The 26141-nt window shown below is 38.9% G+C and overlaps 1 protein-coding gene and 1 long non-coding RNA gene across 13 annotated transcripts in view; one reads left to right on the top strand and one right to left on the bottom strand.

Annotated features, from left to right (window-relative positions):
* Positions 1 to 17113, bottom strand: part of LOC125802956 (uncharacterized) — a 72436-nt gene extending 55323 nt beyond the window's left edge. The window contains exon 1 of the long non-coding RNA XR_007440001.1: positions 16887 to 17113. This is a non-coding gene — a long non-coding RNA (uncharacterized LOC125802956). The remainder of the gene's footprint in view (positions 1 to 16886) is intronic.
* Positions 1 to 26141, top strand: part of tenm3 (teneurin transmembrane protein 3) — a 1272390-nt gene that overhangs the window by 1088288 nt on the left and 157961 nt on the right. For all 12 annotated transcript variants that reach the window (XM_049481363.1, XM_049481365.1, XM_049481366.1 and 9 more), the window contains 3 exons: positions 2077 to 2196; positions 12858 to 13072; positions 21941 to 22151. In XM_049481363.1, the coding sequence (XP_049337320.1) occupies positions 2077 to 2196; positions 12858 to 13072; positions 21941 to 22151 (546 nt within the window). The remainder of the gene's footprint in view (positions 1 to 2076; positions 2197 to 12857; positions 13073 to 21940; positions 22152 to 26141) is intronic.

Consider the following 26141-nt stretch of genomic DNA (forward strand, 5'->3'; position numbering starts at 1 on the left):
ATAGTTGGTTGCTATGGTCTTAGTAGGTGCTTGGTGTGGTGTTGCTAGGTGGTTGCTACAGTGTTACTAAGTGGTCGCTGTGGCATTGCTAGATGCTTGCTACAGTGTCACTAGGTGATTACTGTAATGTTGCTGTGGTGTTTTATGCTGGTTTCTGAAGTATTATTCTGGTTTTGCAAGTTGGTTTCTGTAGTGTTACTGGGATGTTGCTCTGGCATTGCTAGGTGGTCACTGTGATTTTGCTGTGGTATTGCTAGGTGGTTACTGTGGTATTTCTGTGACATTGCTAGGTGGTTGGTACAGTGTTGCTAAGTGGTCACTGTGATGTTGCAAGCTGGTTCCTGTAGTGTTACTGTGATGTTGCTATGGCATTGCTAGGTGGTTACTGTGATGTTGCTATGACATTGCTAGGTGGTTACTGAGGTGTCGCTGTGGTATTGCTAGGTGATAACTGAAGTGTTGCTGTGGCATTGCTATGTGGTTACTAAGGAGTTGCAGTGGCATTGCTAGGTTGTTACTGAGGTGCTGCTGTGGCATTGCTAGGTAGTAACTGAGATGTTGCTGTAGTATTGCTAAGTGGTTACTGTGGTGTTGTGGTATTGCTAGGTGAGGTGGTTACTGTGGTATTGCTAGGTGGCAATTGAGGTGTTGCTATGACATTGCATGGTGGTTACTGAGGTATTGCTGTGGCATTGCTAGGTGGTTACTGAGGTGTTGTGGTATTGCTAGGTAGTAACTGAGGTGTTGCTGTAGTATTGCTAAGTGGTTACTGTGGTGTTGTGGTATTGCTAGGTGAGGTGGTTACTGTGGTATTGCTAGGTGGCAATTGAGGTGTTGCTATGACATTGTTTGGTGGTTACTGAGGTGTTGCTGTGGCATTGCTAGGTGGTTGCTACATTGTTACTTGTTGGTCACTGTCACAGTACCTAGGATGGTTTCTGTGGTGTTGCGAAGTGGCTGCTATGTTGCTGCAATGTGGTTATTGGGTGATGCCAGATGGTTGCTGTGGAGTTGCTTAGTGGATCCTTTTAGTATTGGACAATTAACTCAACCAAACAGTTTCCAACTCATTCCAAAAGTATGAGATGGAGCTCCTTCTTCACTCCAAAGAACCACCCTGCCCCATGCTTAACATGAAATGTGGTAACATTTGGATCATGTGGTCAAGGCTGCCCCACAGAACCCTATTTGATTGGCTGTGTAAATGAGATATGCCAGGAATGGGTGCGGCTTAAAACAGCTAATTTTAGACAGGTGTCCAAAAACTTTTGGACAGTGTAAATATACAGATAAATATAGCAGACCATGTGCATCATGTCAAACATCTGGGCCTTTTAAGGACAAGGAGAGTCCTGCACACACACACACAAACACACACTCATACACTCACACACACACACACACACACACACACACACTCTCACACACACACACACGCACACACACACACACACACACACACTCGGAGCTGTCAGATCACATCATTTTCTGCCTCTCTATTACAGCAGCAGACCCAGCAGCCTTCAGCATCTCGCATTATTGGTGTTTGGTTTGACCAATCACAGGGTTCTCCCTCAGGCCCCTGACCAATAGGAGGCTTTTATTAGCAGAGCTCTTCAAAGTGGATAGAGGCAGTTTAGCACAGCCGCTGGAGGTGCTGCATTACACAACACAGAGCGAAAGAGAGAGAGAGAGAGAGAGAGAGAGAGAGAGAGATGCAGAACATAGTGGTGGGGTTTCAAATTTCAAGAACTTTGAAAGTATCCTGGATTCGCAAAAGAAGATAATCAAAAACGTCATAATGATGAAACTGGCCCTCATCAGGACTGCCCCAGGAAAGGAAGAGCGAGAGTATCCTCTGTTGTACATGTATTTTGGTTTGTTTAACACTTTTAAGTTACTACATGATTCCTTATGTGTTCCTTCTGAAAACTAAAAACACTGAATGAGAAGATGTGTCCGAACGTTTCACTTGTACAGAATAAAATAATAATTTATTGATGTGTGGGGAAAGACAGTGATGTTCAGTTGTTTAACAATGTCTCTCTCTGTCTCTCTTTTCTCTTTTTCTCTCAGCGATGCACCTGTTTGGTCTGAACTGGCAGCTTCAGGAGGCGGAGGGATACGCCTTTGAGAATGGCGTCAAATCAGACACAACACCGTCCAACACAGTGACTGCACTGTCCGCCGAACACGGTAACCAAACCCCTGATTTAACACCATTAAGCACTGATTTAACCTGATTAATCTATAGGGCTATAATCCATAAATAATATTAGACTTCACAAGGAGAGATTTAAAGATATTTAATGACCATAATGATGTAAAAACACCACTTTCTCTAGGAATGTTATTTGTTTTTATACTTACATTTGTGATTTACTGAGAAAATAAACAGTACTAAATAAAGCATATTATTTAAATCAGTGTATCGACACTAAATGTGTCATTATATTAGATTAGTTTAGATTAGATTAGATTATTTTATTTAAAAAACATTTGAAACAAGTGAAATACACACTTTCGGTAAATGAACTGACCTAAAACAATAAAAATACACTCACGCTGTGCCATTAACAGGAAATTAATCTACACTGTCTGTTTTACATACCACTAGAGGCACTGTGGAGCGTTGCATAGAACAGCACCGGCAAAAAAACATACTGGCACAGCAAGCTAGCAATTAGCATAACAATCTAACACACTGGCGTGATGGTAGCTCAGCTCTGTGGAGTCAAACACTCTGTCCTGCCTGGAGAAAAATGAGAACAGCATCATCAACTTTATCTGAGGAGCTCCTGCTGCTGTTCCTCACTGTATATGTTTTTTTGAGTAAAATAGAAAAACAACAGCAAACAGCATCTATTCACTCAAAGAACCAATGTATTATTATCTATATCTACTTTAAAAAACTCCTACTGCAGTTAAAAAAAATATTGGATATGTAGACTTGATTTAATATGATTCTACTGTATCAGATCTTCGTGTCTGCAGTGTGTGAGAGGTTTGGTGTGGTGTTTTCTCCAGCAGGTGCTCAGTGTGGCAGTAAGTGCTGCAGTGATGGGTGGTGATTGGTTGTAAACAGGCTGTAAACGCTGATAGATCGGTTTAGGCCACTCGTTTGTTTGTTCCTGAACAGAGGAAGCCTTTCTCTCGGCTGTAAAGCAGCGCAGACACTTCAGCCCTACGCATAATTTATCAGAATATACACACTGCCTTTAATTTCTCCTCCTCCCTCACTCTATAACTCTCTCACTCTCACACAAATAATGCATCAGTGTGTTGGTTCTTATATAGAATATACAGATAAGTGCTGTTCTTTCTGAGATTAACTTTTTATATGTAGTTTAAGTTCAAAAACATCATTATAGATGTTACTGCTAATATTAATAGATCTTCGTTCTGGGTGTTAACATTATTATAACTTAATTCTGGAGATGGATTTTATACTAATGCATTAAAAAAAAGAATATTATTGAAAAGTTACTTAAAAAAATGTGAATCTCATATATTATATATGTCACGAAGTGACCCAGGCAGGGAGACGAGGAGGCGGACGCAAGTGCCGGTAGGGTGAAATCAATAAACAATAATTCAATAAATAAATAACAAGTAAACAAATAGACGGGTAAACACAGAACAATGAAATGAATAAGAAAACCAACGTGATATAAAACTAACATAAACAAACAAGAGGTACTATAAAACTAGGCAGGATGAACTAAAACAGGGCAAGGGAATAAACTAGGGAAAACACAGGGAACTTAAAAATAACAAAGGATAAACAAAAGATATACAAAGATATACACTAAGGAGGGAACTAAAGAGCACGAGAATAAGCAAGATAAATATCAATTACAAACAAAGAGGGAGGCTATACAAGGAAAACAAATGAATGAAACAAGACTATGAACTAAACAAAGCAGAGACAATTACCAGGAATAAACAAGATAAACAAGGAACTAAAACAAGGCGGGATAAACACAGAGCAGGAAACCAAGGAGCGCAGGAATGAACACAAGAAACAGAGGTACGACAAACAACAGGGGTTAGTGCAAAGACCGACGAAGGACAAGTGGCAGAGGAGGGCTATTTATAGTAACACAAACACGCTAGAATTGGAAACACCTGGGGAAGGGGCGGAGCTACAAATGAGACACACATGGAAAAGTACTGAGACAGGAGACACAGGGGAGCACAGGTCACGTGGGGAAGACACACAGAGACACGAGACGAGGCCAAGATGTGACAATATAGATGTATTACACACAGAGTGATCTATTTTAAGCATATATTTCTTTTATTGTTGATGTTTGTGGCTTAAAGCAAATAAAAAAAAAATAATAATCAGTGTCTCAGGAAATTAAAATATTATATAAGACCACTTGATACTTTCGTCAGTGTGGGCGGTGTGACAAGTCCTGCTGGAAAATGAAATACACATCTCCATAAAAGTTGTCATCACTCGATTGGTGGAAACTTCACACTAGACCTCGAGCAGTTTGGACTGTGTGTCTCTCCACTCTTCCTCCAGACTCTGATCCCTTGATTTACTTTAAATGAAATGTAAAATTTACTGATGATCAGTGATGGTTTGTTTGGAGAGACATGTCTGTCATCTGCTGCTGTTGATCCACTGTGTTTTATTATCAAGTCTAAAGTCAGTGCAGTTTTGTTTTCCCACAAAATCTTACAGCACTTCATATCTTACAGCTTCCCTCTGCTGCTGAAAACTTTTATGTTGATGCAGATTTCATTTTCCAGCAGGACTTGGCACACTGCCCACGCTGCCAAAAGTACCAATTGGTTTTATATATTATTCTAATTTTCTGAGACACTGATTTTCAGGTTGCTTTTTGGGTTTTCATTGGCTGTAAACCATAATCAACATGAATAAAAGAAATATATACATATATAACAGTTTCCAGGTTAGATATTTAAGTAACTGCTATCCACAAATGTTGACTTTAAACAAATTAAAGATGGAGAAAAATAGTTGTTCCAGTGTTCAGACGTTCAATTCAGTTCAGATTTATTTGTATTGAACTTTTTTCACCGGCAGATGAGCTGAAATGCTGGATTAGTGCTGTAAATCTGAAGCTAATACAGTCCGGACCTGTCAGCATGTTGGAGTAACGCACTCAATAAGTGAGAGACATTGTTCTGTTTTTAAATCACACCTTGTTCCATAAATTCCTATAACTTGCAGCGAATTATCTGTCTTTTCCCGGTCAGTTTATACCCAACGTCTGCCTGACAACCCCTCTAACACTCCGTCTCCTTCTTCCACAATTATCATCATCCAGCAGCCTAATGAAGGTTCAGCCACTGCGGCCTAATGCACCCCCACCACCCCCACAGCCCCCGCCCGATTTACACAGAGTCATAAAGACACCGCTAATGTCGTCTCTGGAAGACAAGTGGAGAAACACACGCTGTGAAATCGCATTGTCGTACGGTTAATGTCTCTGAGACGGGGTTGGGGTGGTGGAGGGGAGCAGGGGGGTGAGGTTAGAGGAAGTTTAGAGGAAGTTGAGAGATGGCGAGCGAGGCGGAGAGAGAGCGAGATGTTTGCGTTTGTAATGAGGTTATCAGTCACATTAAGGCTTTTGTTTTCCTTGGGTTTAACCCCACGCTGTGGCATCGTTAGCACAGGCTTTCCAGAGCATAGACTAGCCAGAAGCGCCCAGTGCTCATGAGTCATGGCCTGCAGCCAGCGTTGCTCCCCCAGAAACACTCGCCCAGAAAAGCTCCTCGATGAAATCTTCACCATAACCACTCGCCCTGAAACACTCTCTGAAAAATACTCACCCATAAACACTCTCTAAAATATACTCACCCAGAGAAGCTTCACCATAACCACACTCCCAGAAACACTCGCCCAGAAAAGCTCCTCGATGAAAACTTCACCATAACCACTCACCCAGAAACACTCTCTGAAAAATACTCACCCAGAAAAGCTTCACGATAACCACTCACCCAGAAACTTTTCCCAAAAAATGACTACCCAGAAACCTTCCTGCAGAATTACTCACCAGAGAAATGCTCCCCCAAAAACTCTTACCCAGAAATGCTTACTCAGAATCTTTACCCCAAAAATGGTTACCCAGAAATACTCTCCTAGAAACACTACTTCTGAAACGCTCGTCTAAAAACTCTTATCCAGAACAACTACTTCAGAAATGCTCCTCCAGATATTCTCCCCCAGAAATGCTCACCCAAAAATTATAACCCAGAAATGTTTACCCAGAAACACTCCTCCAAAAACTTTACCTCAGAAACCTTTACTAAGACTACCTCAAAAACTCTCCCCCAGAAATCTTCCTGCAGAATTACTCACCCAAAAACACTTCCCCAGATATGCACCCTCAGAATCACTGCTTCAGAAACACTCAACCCCAGAAACACTACCTCAAAACACTCTTTCAGAAATACTGCATCAGATTCAAAACCTTAGAAACGCTTTTTTAGAAACTCTCCCAACAAATACAATACCCCAAAACACTCCCCTTAAAACACTTCTTTAAAAATGCTCCCCCAAAATTGCGCACCCATATACTCTCCCTCTAAATAATATTGGAATGCAAATGGTTTTGTCTAATTGAACTGTGTCCACAAACATTTGACTAAACTGTGGAGTGCCAAAATTTTGTCAAAACGATGGCTGGTCCAAAAGCACTACTACAGTACCACAGAGCTATGGAGCGAATAAGATAATCAGGATTTTGGGTGTGTATTTGCAGAGATGAAGTTGGCGACCCTGGTTGAAAATGTGAAAACAGGGCTAAAATTTCTGGCTTCTTTTTTTGTAGAACAGAAAGGAATGGAACAATGGTGTTAATGCTTATTATACAGTTAAAAGCATAATTTAAGATAATAATTTGAGACTGTATTTACCATGAGACGAGCTTGTTGACAATCCAGATCCAGTGTTTGTTAGCAACGTTAGCCTAGCATCTCCTGTTCTAAGCTATGGAAGCACAGATCAGATATCAAACATGTCCTGATTGATTGATTGCATGTGGAGTCAGTGATCAATCATGCTCGTTTGATTTTTGGTGAATGTATCCCTTTAACACACTATACCCCGCTATAGATCAGAGCGTACACACACACACTCACACACACTCCTCACGTTAACAGCGCTGCTGCTCTGCGGAAGTGCTGGATGTGAGGTGGAGTGTGTTATGCGTGAGAACCGTATTGATCATGTTAATATTTAAACACTCCAGATCCTCTTACGCTGCCTGTGCTGGATGTGGAAAAGTGCCGGATTACGTCCATATGCATGTGCGGCTCTATTTTTCTCTACCGCTGTCATTAAAACAGTACACACACACACATACACATACATGCACACACACAAACGCAGTAAAGCAAGCCTGCTTGGCTGCAGAGATGGTTTATTTAATGCGAAAGAGTCCAGCTTAAACAGAAAGAGAGTGTAAGATGAAAAGGGAGGTCCAAATATTTGGGGACAACCATTCTACTGAATGCAGCATTCAGCAAATGTAGGTACTGCCAGTAGAATAGGACTCTCTATAGCAAATAAACAAACATAAAATATCTATTTCATAGTTTTTTTCATTCATTTTAAAATGCTGTGTGAATGAATGTCTTGTGAGCTAGTTTTAGTAGAAAAAGTGCTCTGGTGATCCGGTAAAACACTGCTTTAGTCCGGTGGGGGAGTGGACGGGGGGAAAAAAAAGGATTTTGGCTCTTGTCCATGAATATTCATACATGCAAACATATACATGCCTCTGATTGGCTAACAGCACTGCAAAGCAGCGAGACGAACAACGAAAACGTTTTAACAGTCTTTGCATTGTCATATATTACTTTACAACATGTGTAATAATGCTGAACCTGCTAAGAGCAGTTCAACCACTGACCTAGTCTTAGACTCTCTGTAAAACACCAAATTCACCGGAGATCCTATTTAAACCAGAGGTGGGTAGAGTCCAGATCCAGAAAGTAAAAATTCTAAAAGTTTTGTTGGCTGAGCTGCAGCAGAGCCACCCAGGAAGCTGGAACAAAATCCCGGGGTGGATTTTAATTTTTAACTAGTGCAAACATATATCTACCTATCTCAATTGTACTTGGCTGGTGTTGTTTTTCCTCCATAGAAAAATTCTAACCATTTGTTTCTTAGCTCTGAATTACTGGGTAAAGCATAAAACACTGATTTGATATTTGAACAAAAAACACAGATAAAATGAGCTTTGATTTAATGTATCGTAGTCAATGTGCAGCTTGTATAATTTTTTGAATTTGCAGTGCCCTCAAAATAACTCCATACACAACCATTAATGTCTAAACTGCTGTTTGCTAGTATTGACACACGCCCTTCACTGGGCAGAGACGAAGAAAAGAGGGGGAGCGAACTCAGAGTATTTGGGATGGAGTTCGGGGCAGCTTCGCTGTAAAGCGTGAAGCCGAAGACCCCCCTCTCATGAAGAGAAACATGAGAAGAGAATAAAATTAAAGAAGGAGGAAGATGGGGAGGAGGTGGGTGCGCGGTTTGTTCAATGAGCAGGTAGAGAGGAAGTGAGGGTTTAAATAGGGAAGGAAGTGGGAGGAGTGAGGGCGTGGTTCACTCCCAAAATTTAGTTATGGTACATAACTCCACGTAACAAAACTGAATACACCCCCTAAGTGAAAATTTGGGCTAAATTGTGCCCAAAATCACTTGAATCCTCTTCCACTCTGCGTGGCCTAAGCTTTTGTCATTAATGGCTTTATTTTTTCCCCTTACATTACTTTTACTTTAATACTTTAAGTAGTTTTGAAAGCAGTACTTTTAAACTTTTACTTAAAGAGTAAAAAGCTTGAGTTGATACTTCTTCAATGTCTACAGAAGTATTTTATTAAACACTAGTATCATCTATATATTTCTACCTGAGGAATGAATTTCAATACTTTTCACATCGTCACATGCTGCTGTGTGAATGTATCCTAAAAGCCATAAATAAAGGGAATTAACTGTAAGTAAGTTTAAGGATATTTGAAGGCCGTGAGGGAGCTTGAGGGGATAATTGCTCTTTCATCCACTGCAGTGTGTCCTCATGTGTCCAGTATTAGCCACAGGCTTGTGGTCCGCTAGTCTGTGAAGGTCTGTGTGGAATAATTAGCATTAGCTCAGACTTGTCTTATTACCTCACCCTCTACTGTACCCACTGTTACAGCACTCCAGATACCAGTCACTCACACACTCACACACACACACACATGTGCTGGAGTGTGTGTGTGTTGGTATGTGTGTGTGTGTGTACATGTGTGTAATGTCTAGACATTAGCTTACTAGCTCATTAGGGCCTGGGTGTCGTCCAGTGTTCGGTGGTAAAACTCTCCTACAGGTGCTTAAAAAATATTCCTCCAAAAAGTGACAATCCTGGTCATGCAGCTTGCCATCAGCTGCCAGAGCCCTGAGAGAGCACAATTGTCCTTGCTTTCTCTGGGTGGGCACAGAAGATGGCACTCTCTCTTTCCCCTCATCACTCCTAGGGTGATGTGGATCAGCACAAGGCTGCGTCTGTGAGCTGATGTATCAGAACCGAGTCGCTGCTCCTACCTCCGAGCATGCTGGCACCTCGTGCTGATCGTCATCACCCTAGGAGTGATGAAGGCAAAGAGCGCTATCTACTGTACCCACTCAGAGAAAGCAAGGCCAATTGTGCTCTCTCAGGGCTCTGGCAGTTGATGGCAAGCTGCATAACCGGAATTCGAACAATTCAGCAACCACTGTACCACTTAGCACCTGATCATCCTATTTATGTTGTGTTTTTTGCCTGTTGACCTAAATCAGAGCTTTTTAAACACGAAGCTGGCTTGTTTCTGTTTCTGTTAAAAACATGTTTACAGCCTTATTTAATTTTACTCTCACATTACAGAACACAGCGGAGGCACCAAAATGTGCTGCGTTGAGTTTTTTTATAATCCTCCTGTTACTCAGCAGCACGCTTGTTAGTTCTCTTCTTCTTTAACATGTGTTTTGATGTTATTTTGTAGGCAGTATGATTGCCCTCTACTGCGTTTTTGAGTGGTATTGCGTTTCTGCGTGTGGACGGGAGGAATATGTTTTTAAAAACGCTGAAAAACAACCTTTTTCATTTTTAAAAGTATCGAGATTTGAGTGGACGTTGCATGATATGGAGTCAAAAAAGGGTCAAAAAGTTTTGAGTTTGTAAAACAATAGTCACAAAAGTACCAATCGTCCAGTCGCTCTTTGATTGGACTGATTTAAGCTTTCCTAATGGCTCATTAATTATCAATTATCCAGCAAAACAAGGTCAAAAATCGCCAGTTGCAAAAAGGCTGTCCCAAAAATTGTATGATTTTATGGTCTGACACAGTTTAAGCCATTTAACCAGTACTGATTCACACATTTATTTGTCATTAAACCAAGTATAACGAGATTAAGGTGCAATCCTCTCCATACATTGTTGAAAACAATAAAAATATGCATCAAAAAAGATAACAGGAACAATAAAATATTAAACAATGAAATATTGCATTTGAAGAAATTGTGTATATGTTGTATATTCTACACATTAAAAAAGTGTTTCTATAAAAAAACTAGTATGTAATATAGTATGTATATCCACTTTGTGCATTTGAATTATTATTACTATTACTTTTAATCACGTTTTTAACCCTCCTGTTCTGTTACGGATCAAATTGTTTTAAAGTTGGGAGATCTAGAAAAAATAGTTAAAAGTATATTTTTTTTAAAATACGAAACGTCTTCTGCTTGCCTTAATTAGTGTAATCAACATATGATATGAAAATGGTTTATCTTACATATGTGTATCCACACCCTGCAAAAAAACTAAAACTAAAACAATATTGCAGTGCTATGTTTAATGTTATGTAAAACTATTGTGTTTTATATGTTGGTCTTTAAAAAAAAATAAAGTAGTGAAACAATAAAAAAAGTTTAAACATGTATTTTTTTTTTTTATGAAAAAAAAGGGAATTATCCTAATTGAAGCGTTACCTGTTAGAGGTAAGAAACACCATTGCACTAAATATTGATTGAATAATTAGCATTTTTGGATTTTTAGGATTTTTTTGGTTTCAGATCATATTTTAAATAATTAAACATCTGGATCAAATTAACTGGGGAACACCATTACTGTTCCTGAAAAATGAACAAAATATGAGGGTTAATTTGCGAATTACAATTAATTAGTAAATTTCGATTTTACATGTATGTACTTATTTAAGCGCAGCTAAAAATTCAGTACTTTGGTGGCGAAAGACTGACAGCTTGAGCTCATCCAGCATCTGCAGCATTAACTCTCCCACAGGCGCTTAAAACCTTTTACCTTCAAAAAAGCAGCTTAACAATTATCCTCCACTTCCTGAGCCTGACTGGAGCTCTGGCTGAATCAGAGACACTCTCTCCCACACACACACACACACACACTCTCACACACACAGTTCCAGTTAGAAATGAAAATTGAAATTGGGCCCTGAGCTAAAGCAGTCCAATAAAGCGCCTGCATGTCCACAGTGGAATCAGACACTCTGGAAACTCAGGCTCACTATAGGACCAGTTCCCAAACTGGCCGCATCCCCATCCACTTATTTTCTGATCCAGTTTGAGGGAACTGGGATGGATGGACCTTATTTAAGCCTTTCATATAAAACTGGAGCCGTTACTGTAAGCGACTGCCACCGTTCAGCTCTGTGGAGGAGATTATTTATGTTTTTATAGATTAAAGTAATTCATACCGTGTCCCAAACCACATTGATTTGTCTGGCCTTCAGAGAAGGACTAATGATTTCTGGGAATTAATAATATATACCTGTAATTTTAGATTTTGTTCAATAGAGTGAAGCTGGTGTTTAAACTCTGCAGGTTCATGGCAGTAATCTTTTTACATTTTTTACTTCTGTTGGAAACAAAACGGTTAAAATTTTGAATGATTGCAGATAGAGGTGTTCCATATCGTTTTGTATGCAAAAATATCGCCAGAATTTGCTTTTTGTTATGTTTTGTTTGCAGTTTACATACAATAAATATGATACATTTAAATTAAGTGGTTCATTTTCGTTTTTGTTTATATTTAATTTTGTTACAATATTATTTTATGCAAAATTAAAGTCTTTTTAAGTTGTATATAAATATATATTGTATATATAATATTGTATATTATATTATTATAATATTGTATACAATATTATATAATATAATATTGTATAAATATATAAATATATAAGCTGAAACTTATATATTTATGGGAAATAAAACTTTAATATACAATTTAATTGCAATAATTTTCAATAATGTCAAAGTTTATCATATTACGAAAAATGCATTTATTGCATTTATTGCATTTTAGAGCCATATTTGCTCATCCTTAACAGCAGGTATGTTTTCTCAATGCTATATTTTTTCCAGTGCAGAGTAATGTGAATATTTATATTTAGTTGGTTTATTTCTTGCTTTATCGTATAATTTCTACTTTTATCTTACCAAGCATACTTGGCAAGGAGCAAATAAAAGAAATAGAATAGAAGGAAATTCATTGTTTCTTACTGTGCGCATGACAATAAGCTCTTTAAATCTTGAATATGATCTATCATTGGTCAGAACTTCACGGGACTTCCTTCAGATTAACATGTTATTGGCTATGACTGTGAGTGGGAAGTGTGGACGGGTTCCTATAAGGTCTAAATCTGCAGATGCATTGCTGTTAGCTTTGCTCCAAAGCACTACTACTAAAATCCTCCATCTGTATCTGTATTAATTATCAAGTTTGAGCCCAAATTAGCCTTAAAATGTGGTTGCGAATCACAGTATTCACAGTAATCGTTTGTAATGTTTTATCTCTCTTTCTTTCTCTCTGTAGGTAAAGTGGGTGTGTACGTACAGGAGAATAACACTATCGACACGGGCGAGGTGGACGTGGGTCGGAGGGCCGTGCAGGACGTGCCGCCCGGAATGTTCTGGCGTTCGCAGCTTTTCATCGACCAGCCGCAGTCTCTGAAATTCAACATCTCAGTGCCCAGAGACGCTCTGGTGGGAGTTTACGGACGCAAGGGCTTACCACCATCACACACACAGGTAGAACCCTTCATATCACACCCTGCCGTGATGAAACTATTCACTCACTAGCATAGAAACAAGATTACAATACCCCATCAACCACCTTACAACATCGTAGCAAAGAAACCCCCTAACACAGCACAACAACAGAGCAGCCACTGGGGATAGTATAAGAACTGGTTATCAATGCCAACTGGGTCAAGCAACCACGTAGCAACACCATAGGAACCACCTACTAGGAGCAGGATAGTATAAGAAATGATTAGCCACAGTGTAGTAACCACTAAGAACATCAAACCATGTAGCAATGCCATAGCAACCACCTACTAGGAGCAGGATAGTTTAAGGACTGATTAGCCACAGCATAGCAACCATTAAGGACATCAATGCAACTGTGTCAAGCAACCACATAGCAACACCATAGCAACCACCTACTAGCAGCAGGATAGAATAAGGACTGATTAGCCACAGCGTAGCAACCACAAAGAGCCATGCCATAGCAACCACTTACTAGCAGCAGGATTGTATAAGACATGGTTAGCTACAGTGCAGCAACCATTAAGGACATCAAAGCAACTGTGTCAAGCAACCATGTAGCAATGCCATAGCAACCACCTACTAGCAGCAGGATAGAATAAGGACTGATTAGCCACAGCGTAGCAACCACAAAGAGCCATGCCATAGCAACCACTTACTAGCAGCAGGATTGTTAAGACATGATTAGCTACAGTGCAGCAACCATCAAGGACATCAATGCAACTGTGTCAAGCAATCACATAGCAACACCATAGCAACCACCTACTAGCAGCAGGATAGAATAAGGACTGATTAGCCACAGCGTAGCAACCACAAAGAGCCATGCCATAGCAACCACTTACTAGCAGCAGGATTGTATAAGACATGGTTAGCTACAGTGCAGCAACCATTAAGGACATCAAAGCAACTGTGTCAAGCAACCATGTAGCAATGCCATAGCAACCACCTTCTAGTAGCAGGATAGTTTAAGGAAAGATTACATACAGCATAGCAACCACTAAGGACATCAATGCAGCTGTGTCAAGCAACCACGTAGCAATACCATAGCAATTGCTTAGCAACAGCATATAGCTACTTGGAACAGTACAACAACCTCCTATCAACCGCAGGTGAGAGTAGAAACTGCTTAACTACAGCGTAGCAACCACCTAGAACTTCAAATCAACTACAAAGCAACTCAATAGTATGCAATTACATTCTCACATCAATACTGAGCAAAAAACAAGTATCTCCATTTTTGTCATTTTTTTGTTTTATTACATAATTTGAACAAACAAACTGCTCCTAACACTGTGCCAAAATTTATTTATGTACTGATCAATAGAAATACTTTAAAATGGCCTGATTCTTTTTACACTGGCTTCCATTGAAATTTTAAATGTTTTTTTCTCTCACCTGTAAAGTTGCTGTTTTGAAGATACTTGTTGTTCATTAAACAGCAACAAAATGTCCCAATACTTTTGTAGATACACTTTATTAACTGCATTAAAGGTAGTTAAGCTAAGTTACAGTGATAACTCTGGACCCGCCCCCGTAGTGTTCAGTAGAGGCGAGTCCAGCTTCACTGATTTGGACCTGCAGTTGTTAATGGAGTCTCTGAGCGGCGAAGCTCTCGTCTGTCACACCATCAGCAGACTCTTAATGGAGGTAATAGGCAACTGAAAACTCCACAATGGAAGTCAATAGCAGAGACCCCAGCGCCGGTTTGTCCCTTTAATTGCTGCAGATGAGTCGATAAGTTTCTTTAAGACTGTGTAGAGGACGGGATGAGCGGATATTGACGGAAGGATGAGCAGATAAAAACTGAAAGGGAAGATCAGACCAGACTCCTTTCTATTTATTGTCTGGCTGCCTTTTACCTGCCTATTTCTTTTTCTCTCAGTTTCTCTTGTCTTTTTTGTTTATGTGTGAATATAATTACAATATTAGACTGAAAATATCAATTTATTTTTTAATTTTTAAAACGCTATTGGGGAAAACTAGACTGTAATTGAAAGGATCCTCTAGCCTGGGTACAACATAAAATACTTTTGGGCGGTATAGGCTGTGTATTGCTCCACAGCAAAAACAGAATGGAAGCGCTTACAACAAAAACTCCACACTGAAACCCAACCACCAATGGATACCAAACAGAACCTGAAATACAGCTCTGGAAAAAAATATGAGACCAATTTCTGAATCAGTTTCTCTGATTTTGCTATTTATAGGTTTCTGTTTGAGTAAAATGAACATTGTTGTTTTATTCTATAAACTATAGACATTTCTTTCAAATTTCAAATAAAAATATTCTCATTTAGAGCATTTATTTACAGAAAATGAGAGAGAAATGGCTGAAATACCAAAAAAGGATGCAGAGCTTTCAGACCTCAAATAATGTAAGTAAAAAACAAGTTCATATTCATAAAGTTTTAAGAGTTCAGAAATCAATATTTGGTGGAATAACCCTGGTTTTTAATCACAGTTTTAATTCATGCATCTTGGCATCATTTTCTTCTCCTCCACCAGTCTTACACACTGCTTTTGGATAACTTTATGCTGCAAAAATTCAATCAGTTCAGTTTGGTGGTTTGATGGTTTGTGATCATCCATCTTCCTCTTGATTATATTCCAGAGGTTTATAATTTGGTAAAATCAAAGAAACTCTGACTTCTTTGCTAAAACAAAACAATTCCAGTCTGAAGCATTCTAAGTTTTTTATTCACAAAACAACTGCATACAAGGGCAATGGTGACTGACTAACAGAACATCCTAGATATATGTTAGTTTTTTAAAATGACCATTCTGCTTCTCTCAGTCCTCATGTAAAAGTCTGTCAAATGGGCTTTGAGTGCATTATAGAGGCATGTCTAGCAGACAACAGTCTCTCACCAAGAGGTACACTACCAAAAAGTATCTTCTAATACTGTGATTCCTTTTTGTATTGTGGTGGTTAACTAATCAGACCACATCTGTAATAATTTACATCATTACTTTCATTTACACACATTTTTACAAAACATTTTACTTGACTTACTATCTTCATCTTTGACAGTGTTGTGTAAACTAAGATTTTTCAAATTGATGTTTAATTTCATGATGTCTCTTAATATTAAACTCCTTAATTACGGCAACTTTTAGACTCTTTGGTCTGTTTTTCTGCACTAGAAATGCGCACTCTCTCCGCTTTTAAACTCTTTGGTCCGTTTTTCTGCACTAGAAATGCGCACTCTCTCCGCTTTTAGACTCTTTGGCCCGTTCTTCTGCGCTAGAAATGCTCACTCTCTCCGCTTTTAGACTTTTTGGCCCGTTTTGTCTGCGCTAGAAATGCGCACTCTCTCCGCTTTTAGACTCTTTGGCCCGTTTTTCTGCGCTAGAAATGCACACTCTCTCCGCTTTTAGACTCTTTGGCCCGTTTTTCTGCGCTAGAAATGCGCACCCTCTCCGCTTTTAGACTCTTTGGCCTGTTTTTCTGTGCTAGAAATGCACACTATCTCTGCTTTTAGACTCTTTGGCCCGTTTTTCTGCGCTAGAAATGAGCACTCTCTCCGCTTTTAGACTCTTTGGCCCGTTTTTCTGCGCTAGAAATGCGCTCTCTCTCCACTTTTAGACTCTTTGGCCCGTTTTTCTGCGCTAGAAATGAGCACTCTCTCCGCTTTTAGACTCTTTGGCCCGTTTTTCTGCGCGAGAAATGCGCACCCTCTCCGCTTTTAGACTCTTTGGCCCGTTTTTCTGCGCTAGAAATGCGCACCCTCTCTGCTTTTAGACTCTTTGGCCCGTTTCTGACACCTAGCGTCATTAAATCTCACATTATAAAAACCTGCTTAACAGCGGGCCAACTTTTATTCTATTTCTAAAATACCTTTGGACACCACTGATATAAATGTTCATATGACACACATACACACAGGTTCATTCTGATGTAGTGTAATCTACTACATGATCCATAGGGGACACTCTGTGATGTTCGCCTGAGTCATCTGTAAGAGAAATGTGTTTTTAATGTGCTGTAAAATGAGAGTGAGGAATGGTAAACTCTTCAGAGACCTGGTTAGAATTTTATTTTTCCTTCCTCTTTTCCTCTTTTCCTCTCTCTCTCTCTCTCTGTCTCTTTATGAAAAGCTTGTCAAATGCCGAGGAGAACCTGTCGTGAAGCACTTAGAGATGTGGAGAGTCTTTTTAGACCTTCCTCCCAAGAACAAAACCTCCTTTGAAAAACATCTCATAACTCAAATAGCGTTCAAAATGTATTAGTGCGTCCTCACAAGCGCACACACTCACACACACACACACTCACACACTAATTTAATATGAGGACAATCAGTCTTAAGACTGATTCCTGCTATACAGGAGCACACTTCACCGTCTCTGCAGCGATAATGCTGCCAAACCCTGACAGAACGCTCCGACTCCTGACGGGTAAAAATGAAGCCTGCAGTGAGAATTCGACAGAGTCCATCAATTATGGTAAAAATCTATTCATTGACTTTTCTAATTAAAAACAAAGGCCCTGCATTAGGCAGATATGGCTTCTACTGTTCCATTAAAACACACTCAATAATGTGCAGTTGATCCACTTACTCATTCTGACGGACTGTAATACACTACTCAAGGCACAGATGGCGCTCTATAATGCTTTATAATGTTTATATAATCCACATACTCATTGTAACCAACTGTAATACCCTACATGAGGCATAGAGGGTGCACTAGAATGCTCTAATATAATCTACACACTCATTCTGACAGACTGTAATACACTACTCAAAGCACAGATGGCGCTCTATAATGCTTTATATTGTTTATATAATCCACATACTCATTCTGACAGACTTTGAAACACTAAGGGACGTATAGAGGGCATTCTATAATGCTCTATAATGTTTTTATGATCCACGCTCTCATTTCGACAGGCTATAATACACTACATAGGACATAGATGGTGCTCTATAATGCTTTATGATGTTTATATAATCCACGTAATCATTCTGACAGACTATAATACACTACATAGGACATAGATGGTGCTCTATAATGCTTTATGATGTTTATATAATTTACATACTCATTCTGACACACTGTAATACACTATAAGAAACATAGATGGTGCTCTATAATGCTTTATGATGTTTATATAATTTACATACTCATTCTGACACACTGTAATACACTATAAGAAACATAGATGGTGCTCTATAATGCTTTATGAGGTTTATATAATCCACATTCTCATTCTGACAGACTATAATACACTTCATGATGCATAGACGGTGCTTTATAATGCTCTATGATGTTCATATCATCCACACACTCATTCTGACAGAATTCTTGAAACACTACAGGAAGCATAGGTGGTGCTCTATAATGCTCTATAATGTTTATATGATCTAAATGTAGTCATTCTGACAGATATTAATAGACTACCTATGGCATAGATGGTGCTCTATAATGCTCTATAATGATTATATGATCCACACTCTCATTCTGACAGACTTTAAAAGACTACGTAAGGCATAGATGGCGCTCTATAATGCTCTGTAATGTTTATATGATCCACACACTCTTATTCTGACAGCTCTCGTGACTCATGCATGGTGGCACATGGCTGATTAAACGTGACTGTACAGTCGAGCGGTTTCTCACGCGAGGCGGCCGCTGGTGGGTTATTGACAGGCTCTGTGATTCTCTGTCACACCAGAAGCACGTTCAATAATTAGGACCACGGGGAGTGTGTGGAGGTCATGGTGAAATAGCAATAACCGCTTGTATCAGCGTGAGCTTCATTGTTATTCGCTGTGATCCTCTAAACAAGTGGCAGGAATTAGCTGCGTTAAACGCTGTAGATAATGCTATACGTTTAAGGGTGTGGATTAATTACTCCCGACTTAATGCATCTAATTTGCATGTCGGAGGTGGTGTAAAGTCGGCGTGGTCGCCGCGGCGATGTAATGGGAATAAAGAGGGAAAACAGGTCGGCTGTGTTTTGATTCGGCATGTAATTGAAAATGATCGTTTACTGTAAGTGGGTTATTATCTGTGCCTCACTGAACGTCTTCATCTTTTAAACATGCGTGCGTGTGTGTGTGTGTGTGTGTGTGTGTGTGAGAGAGTGCATGACTCATTGATCTTTCCACCCCTTGATCTGAGTGTTATTTCTATTATTTGTAAAAATAGATAATACAAATAAAATAGTTAAATATTGAACTATTGCAATTCAATTTCATGCCCCACAGTTTGAATACCTGTGCTGTAGTGAGCCTCAGTAAAAATAACTGCAGTTCCTCATTCTACCACTAGTTGGAGGTGTAGCGCTGGAGCACCCAGGTGAAAACACTAATTAGCAGTCAGCAGCTCACTGATCGGTTTGCTTCCTTGGTGTTTGGACCATTTCTGAGTCAGTCTTGCTCACAAACCTGAATAAAATTAAACTTAAATCCCAATAACTGGATAATACTCCTGTCTACACCTCTACAGCCTGAACACAGTGAGTATTACTAACACAGCAAAGCTAACAAACACAACTAACCACGAACACACACCAACAAACACTGCATATTAACTATAACTAACCAAACACACACCAACAAACACTGCATATTAACTATAACTAACCAAACACACACCAACAAACACTTCAGATTAACCACATTTAACCAAACACACACCAACAAACACTGCATATTAACTATAACTAACCAAACACACACCAACAAACACTGCATATTAACCACATTTAACCAAACACACACCAACAAACACTTCAGATTAACCACATTTAACCAAACACACACCAACAAACACTGCATATTAACTATAACTAACCAAACACACACCAACAAACACTGCATATTAACTATAACTAACCAAACACACACCAACAAACACTTCAGATTAACCACATTTAACCAAACACACACCAACAAACACTGCAGATTAACTATAACTAACCAAACACACACCAACAAACACTGCATATTAACTATAACTAACCAAACACACACCAACAAACACTTCAGATTAACCACATTTAACCAAACACACACCAACAAACACTGCATATTAACTATAACTAACCAAACACACACCAACAAACACTTCAGATTAACCACATTTAACCAAACACACACCAACACACTGCATATTAACTATAACTAACCAAACACACACCAACAAACACTGCATATTAACTATAACTAACCAAACACACACCAACACACTGCATATTAACTATAACTAACCAAACACACACCAACAAACACTGCATATTAACTATAACTAACCAAACACACACCAACAAACACTTCAGATTAACCACATTTAACCAAACACACACCAACACACTGCATATTAACTATAACTAACCAAACACACACCAACAAACACTGCATATTAACTATAACTAACCAAACACACACCAACACACTGCATATTAACTATAACTAACCAAACACACACCAACAAACACTTCAGATTAACAACATTTAACCAAACACACACCAACACACTGCATATTAACTATAACTAACCAAACACACACCAACAAACACTGCATATTAACTATAACTAACCAAACACACACCAACAAACACTGCATATTAACTATAACTAACCAAACACACACCAACAAACACTTCAGATTAACCACATTTAACCAAACACACACCAACACACTGCATATTAACTATAACTAACCAAACACACACCAACAAACACTGCATATTAACTATAACTAACCAAACACACACCAACAAACACTGCATATTAACCACATTTAACCAAACACACACCAACAAACACTGCATATTAACTATAACTAACCAAACACACACCAACAAACACTACAGATTAACCACATTTAACCAAGCACACCCAAAAACACTGCAGATTAACTATAACTAACCAAGCACACCCAAAAACACTGCAGATTAACCATGTTTAATTACCAGCAGCAGTACTCGCAAAAATAAAGTTATTACAGTCTAAATAATAAAGTGTTTAGTGCTGAATAAGCGCAGCTCTTTTCAGTTCAGTTCTCACAGTACAGTTCTCCAGCTACAGGAATTCACAGGCAATCAAACTCAGCCTTTAAATTAGTTTAAATTGTTGTGTTTTAATGTGGTTGATTGTAAAACTTATGGGTAACATGTTGCCTTGCTACATGGTGCTTAAGAAGGTTGTAAATCCAGTTAATTATTAATAATGAACTAGGACCAAAAATATATATATTACAAATAAGGTAATAAATTATAAGATGTAGATTGTCAGGCACACTACACTATTATTTATTTTGTGTGTGTGTGTGTGTGTGTGATTCTATTTTGCTAGTCTAATTTTGTTTGTTTTTATTTGCATTTAAATATAATTTTTTAAAAAGGATTCATAATGAACAAGTGTGATTTTTATCGATTGACTACTAATCGGTATCATTAGGGAAAACATATTTGTGAAGCTGTATTTAAATCAACTTTAAATATGTGACTAAATTAAAAACTAATCTTAATCTGAAACATTGCTTGTTTGGCTCTAGCTACTGGAAAATGTTGTACTTGAGTGTTTTGTATTTATGATCATTTTAACCTTTGTGGCATTATTGTTTAAATACATGATTTAAAAAAAAAAATATATATATATATATATATATATATATATATATATATATATGCACCAATACGTAAAGGCATTTACAGTATATGCTCATTAATTTAGTTTTCAATGGAATATTATGAAATTATAAAGGATTAAGTATTATAAGAATTAAGTTGATTGATTAATAAATCTTCATTATTATAGTCATGTACATTCAAATGTGCTTGATGAAGCTGCTAAATGACGAACTGAATTAATTTGTGTGTGTATTTGTGTGTGTGTTCGCAGTATGACTTCGTGGAGTTGCTGGACGGCAGTCGTCTGATAGCTAAGGAGAAGCGAGGGCTGGTGGAGGTGGAGGCGTCGGTGAGGAGAGCGCGGTCGGTCAACGTCCACGAGGCCGAGTTCATCCGCTTCCTGGACTCAGGAACCTGGCATCTGGCGTTCTACAACGACGGGAAGAACACGGAACAAGTGTCCTACAACACCATCGTCATAGGTCAGCTCTCAGCCCTGATTCTGATCTGCCCTCTACCCGCCTAAATGTAGTCAATCTTTTGAGATGATGTGTTGGTGTAACGTTATAAATGTTGATGCTAATGGTAAATTTCATTAAGTTACTTAACAATTATTTATAGAGAGCATGAGAAATCCTGTTTAAAGGGAAATTAGGTATGAAATAGGCTTTGTATGATGTATTGAAACATGATAACGAGTACAAACGAGTACATACATAGCTTTTAGCCGATGCTCCCTACAGATTTACATTCTAGCAATAGAAGCATAAATTTTATATTTATATTTACATTACATCATTAAAAAGCTCGAAGTGGCAAGTAGCTTGGCTTTAAAAATCTTGATATATTTGTTTTTTTGTCATATTGCTGAGCTCTGCACTGGAGTTACAAGGCAGCAATAGCCAATACTTCCTGTTTTAGCATTGTGCTAACTCACTGACTGCAGTGTAAAATACAAGAAGCAAAAAATAACTTCAAACGCAGCTGATCAACTGATTTAGCTTTAATTTGATTGAAAACATTGATTCTGAACTGTGTGTGTGTGTGTGTGTGTGTGTGTGTGTGTGTGAAAGAAAGAAAGAAATGCTCATCAGAACTTTATCGATTAGAGCTTTAAGTGATTTGGTTTGCAAAAGCAACATCAAAGTGTTGCCTGGTGACTCAGTCACTTTCAATCTCTCTCTCTCTCTCTCTCTCTCTCTCTCGATATACATATACATATACATATACATATAGGGCTGCAACGATTAGTTGATATAATCGACAATGTTGATTATTTAAAGTTGTCAACTACAAATTTAGTTGTCGAGTAATCGTTAATTTTTAACAGTGAAGCATTACACAAAGTGCAGGGAAGACGGGTAAATTTCTCACTCACACAGTTTACACTCAATTTAGTCTGTGTCTCCAAAAGTGCCAAAACACAACAGATTACATTAGTGCTGGGCGGTATACCGTGTGTCAGTTTAGAACCGGTATGGATATTTCACAAACCACCATAAAACTAGAGGTGCTGCAGAGCGCTGTATAGTAGCACACAGTGTAGAACAGCGCCGCCAAACAAGCACTCTGGGACAATAAGCTCACTAGATAATAACGGTAGCCAGTTAGCATAACAAGCTAACACACTGGAAGCTCAGCTCTGTGGAGCCACTTTCTAGAAATTTTGAAAAACTTCACCTCGCAAGTCTGATTTCTTCATATATTGTGTATATATTTTCTTGGACAAAATAGACAAAAGAAATCCAATAGTAATCAAAGCCTTAATTTAAAACCTTTGTGTTTTATAATATATGTACTCCTAACAGTACAGCAAGTCACAGACCTATATAAAAGCCCAGTCATGCAAAAAATATAAATAAATAATAATATAAATGCTGTGAAAGCGTCAGAATCTTGAAAAATACTGTGATATACATTTTGTGTCATACCGCCCAGTAATAGATTACATATTTAATCACTAAATATCAGTACTTTCCATGTTTTAACAACATCTAGACATTTAAACGACTGTTTCTTTTATTTGTACAGATGGAGAACATGGCAGAAATAATTGCTGACTAATCGAAAAAGTAATAATCATATTAGTCGACTTCCAAAATAATCATTAGTTGCAGCCCTATGTATCCCTCCACCTCTCTCTCTCTCTCTCTCTCTCTCTCTCTCTCTCTCTCTCTCTCTCTCTCTCTCTCTCTCTCTCTCTCTCTCTCTCTCTCTCTCTCTCTCTCTCTCTCTCTCTCTCTCTCTCTCTCTCTCTGAAAGCTCTAGCTTTCAGTCGGAGTAATTTCCGTCAATTCAATCATCCGATCCCGACATGTGGGAAATTAGCAGAGGGACTGCAGCGTGTGCTCGTGTCCGTTTTATAAGTTAACCTTTTGAAAATGAAAATTGATTGGGCGTGCGCGCGCGGGCGAGCCGGTGGACACTGGGTAATAACTGCGGCCGACAGCAGAGCGGTTCACTTCATTACTCTGTCACACACTGCGCCGGCCGCTCTCCTGGACACACACCTTTCTCCCCGACTTAATGAGTGTATCGACCGCTGAGGCTGTAATAGCCCCTCTTCGGCTCGGCCGCGCAGCGAGGGACGGGACGCGCTGCTTCCCCGAGACACCTGAGCTCACCACGCCACTTTAGCTGCTAAATCACGTCACGTTTTGTATAGAATCACAAACACCGCTGCGCTGCGGCGCTGCCTGCCGGTGCTGCCGGTGCTGCCGGTGCTGCCGGTGCTGCCGGTGCTGCCGGTGCTGCCGGTGCTGCCGGTGCTGCCGGTGCTGCCGGTGCTGCTGGTTCAAACCTTCTTCTGTAGGGTTTTAATGGAGACGCAGTGATTGATGGAGCTCCATCCAAACCCTCTGGGATGAGCGAGATTGGCAGGACTGATCTGATGTGACTTTACACAAGAGATACTGGAACATTGCTGTGAGGAGGGTTTGATTGCATCCAGACACATTAAGAGAATAATAAGATAAACATGAACCTGTTGGCACCATGTGTAGGCCTGTCACAATAATTACATTATTGACTTATCATACAATAAATGGACACACCCTTAATAAATGTACTTATTGGGAAAATTGCATTAATGTGAAACTTAGATGTAAATATGTCAGCTTTGTTTTAAAATGCAATATTTATTATATTTAAATCACACAGTATATGGAGAATGGTTTGCTGACCTTGAGCCGAATATAAGCTTTGTTTAAAAACAGTGGTTTTATTTTATTTTATACAATTATCATAAAAGTAGTAGGCTACTGAATGTTTAATTAAAATTAAAAGTTCACTACTCTATGCTTTGTTAAACTGTGCAATTGCGTTATCATATTAAATCATTATTTTAGCTAAATTGAATAATAAAATGGTCTTAAATGACAATAATGCCGATTATTGCAATAAAACAATTCTGGGGCAATATATCATACACTTTAAATAAAAAATGATGAAGTGGAAGGCTATGTTCACATAACCAGGCTGAAGCGACTCAATGATTTTTTTTCCCAACGTGGCTCAAATCTGATCTTTTCATGGCTGTGTGAATGTGACAAATCAGATTTTTTAAAATCAGTCTCTTTCATATGTGGTCCTAAATCGGATACGTATCCGATCCATTGACATGCAACATGAATGTGAATGATCAAATTTGAATTCATGCGTGTTTTTGTTTTTATGCATTAGCATTAGTGCTACATGCTTCTCTCTCGTACCCACACTGCATCTCTTGGTGCAGCTGTGCAGCTATAGCTGCAAAAAACAGCAAAAGCAAACCGCCTGGACTTTTTTCACCTCCTGAACCTGAGCATGAACTTCAGAGCAGCTGTTTCCTGTTTCTCCACTCCAGCAAAAGATGCTCCACATATGAGCTGCTAACTCATCCATTTCCCTTTATAAAGCTACGAGTCTCTCCTCTCTCTAATATGAGGGTTTTTGTTGTTGGTGAAGAAGGAGGCGTTTATACAGGTATCAGTGTGCAGCATGTGAGACGGCGTTTCAGGAACAGATTAATTCACATTACACACAGATACAGATCACTTACATTTACAGTGAATGTGAACCGACATGATAGTTGAATCTGATCTGAGTAAAAATTCGGATTTGAGCAATGTGGCTTAATGTAATGTAACATTATGACCACAGTACTGCTCTTGTGGTTACATGCAGTTAAATACTCACAGCAATGCTCCTACAAAATGTAGTAGAATGTTTTCTCTGGACAGTAGAGACAGTTACTCCACCAAAACCATAATAATAAACTGTTTAATACCTGTGTTTGTAGGTGAGCTATAGTGTTTTGTTATAGTTGTGTGTGTTTGGGTCATCCTTGAAAACTTTCTTTTCTTGTGTCTGTGTTTGTCCTTTGATGTGTGTGTGTGTGTGTGTAATTGGTGGTAATGGCTCTGTGATTGGTTCATTAAGGCAGAGTGGGCTGTGCAGCTTCAGCTTCATCAAGCAGCTGCTGCCCCTTTAAT

The sequence above is a fragment of the Astyanax mexicanus genome, chromosome 7 (genome assembly GCF_023375975.1).
Source record: "Astyanax mexicanus isolate ESR-SI-001 chromosome 7, AstMex3_surface, whole genome shotgun sequence".
Classification (NCBI taxonomy): Eukaryota; Metazoa; Chordata; class Actinopteri; order Characiformes; family Acestrorhamphidae; genus Astyanax; species Astyanax mexicanus.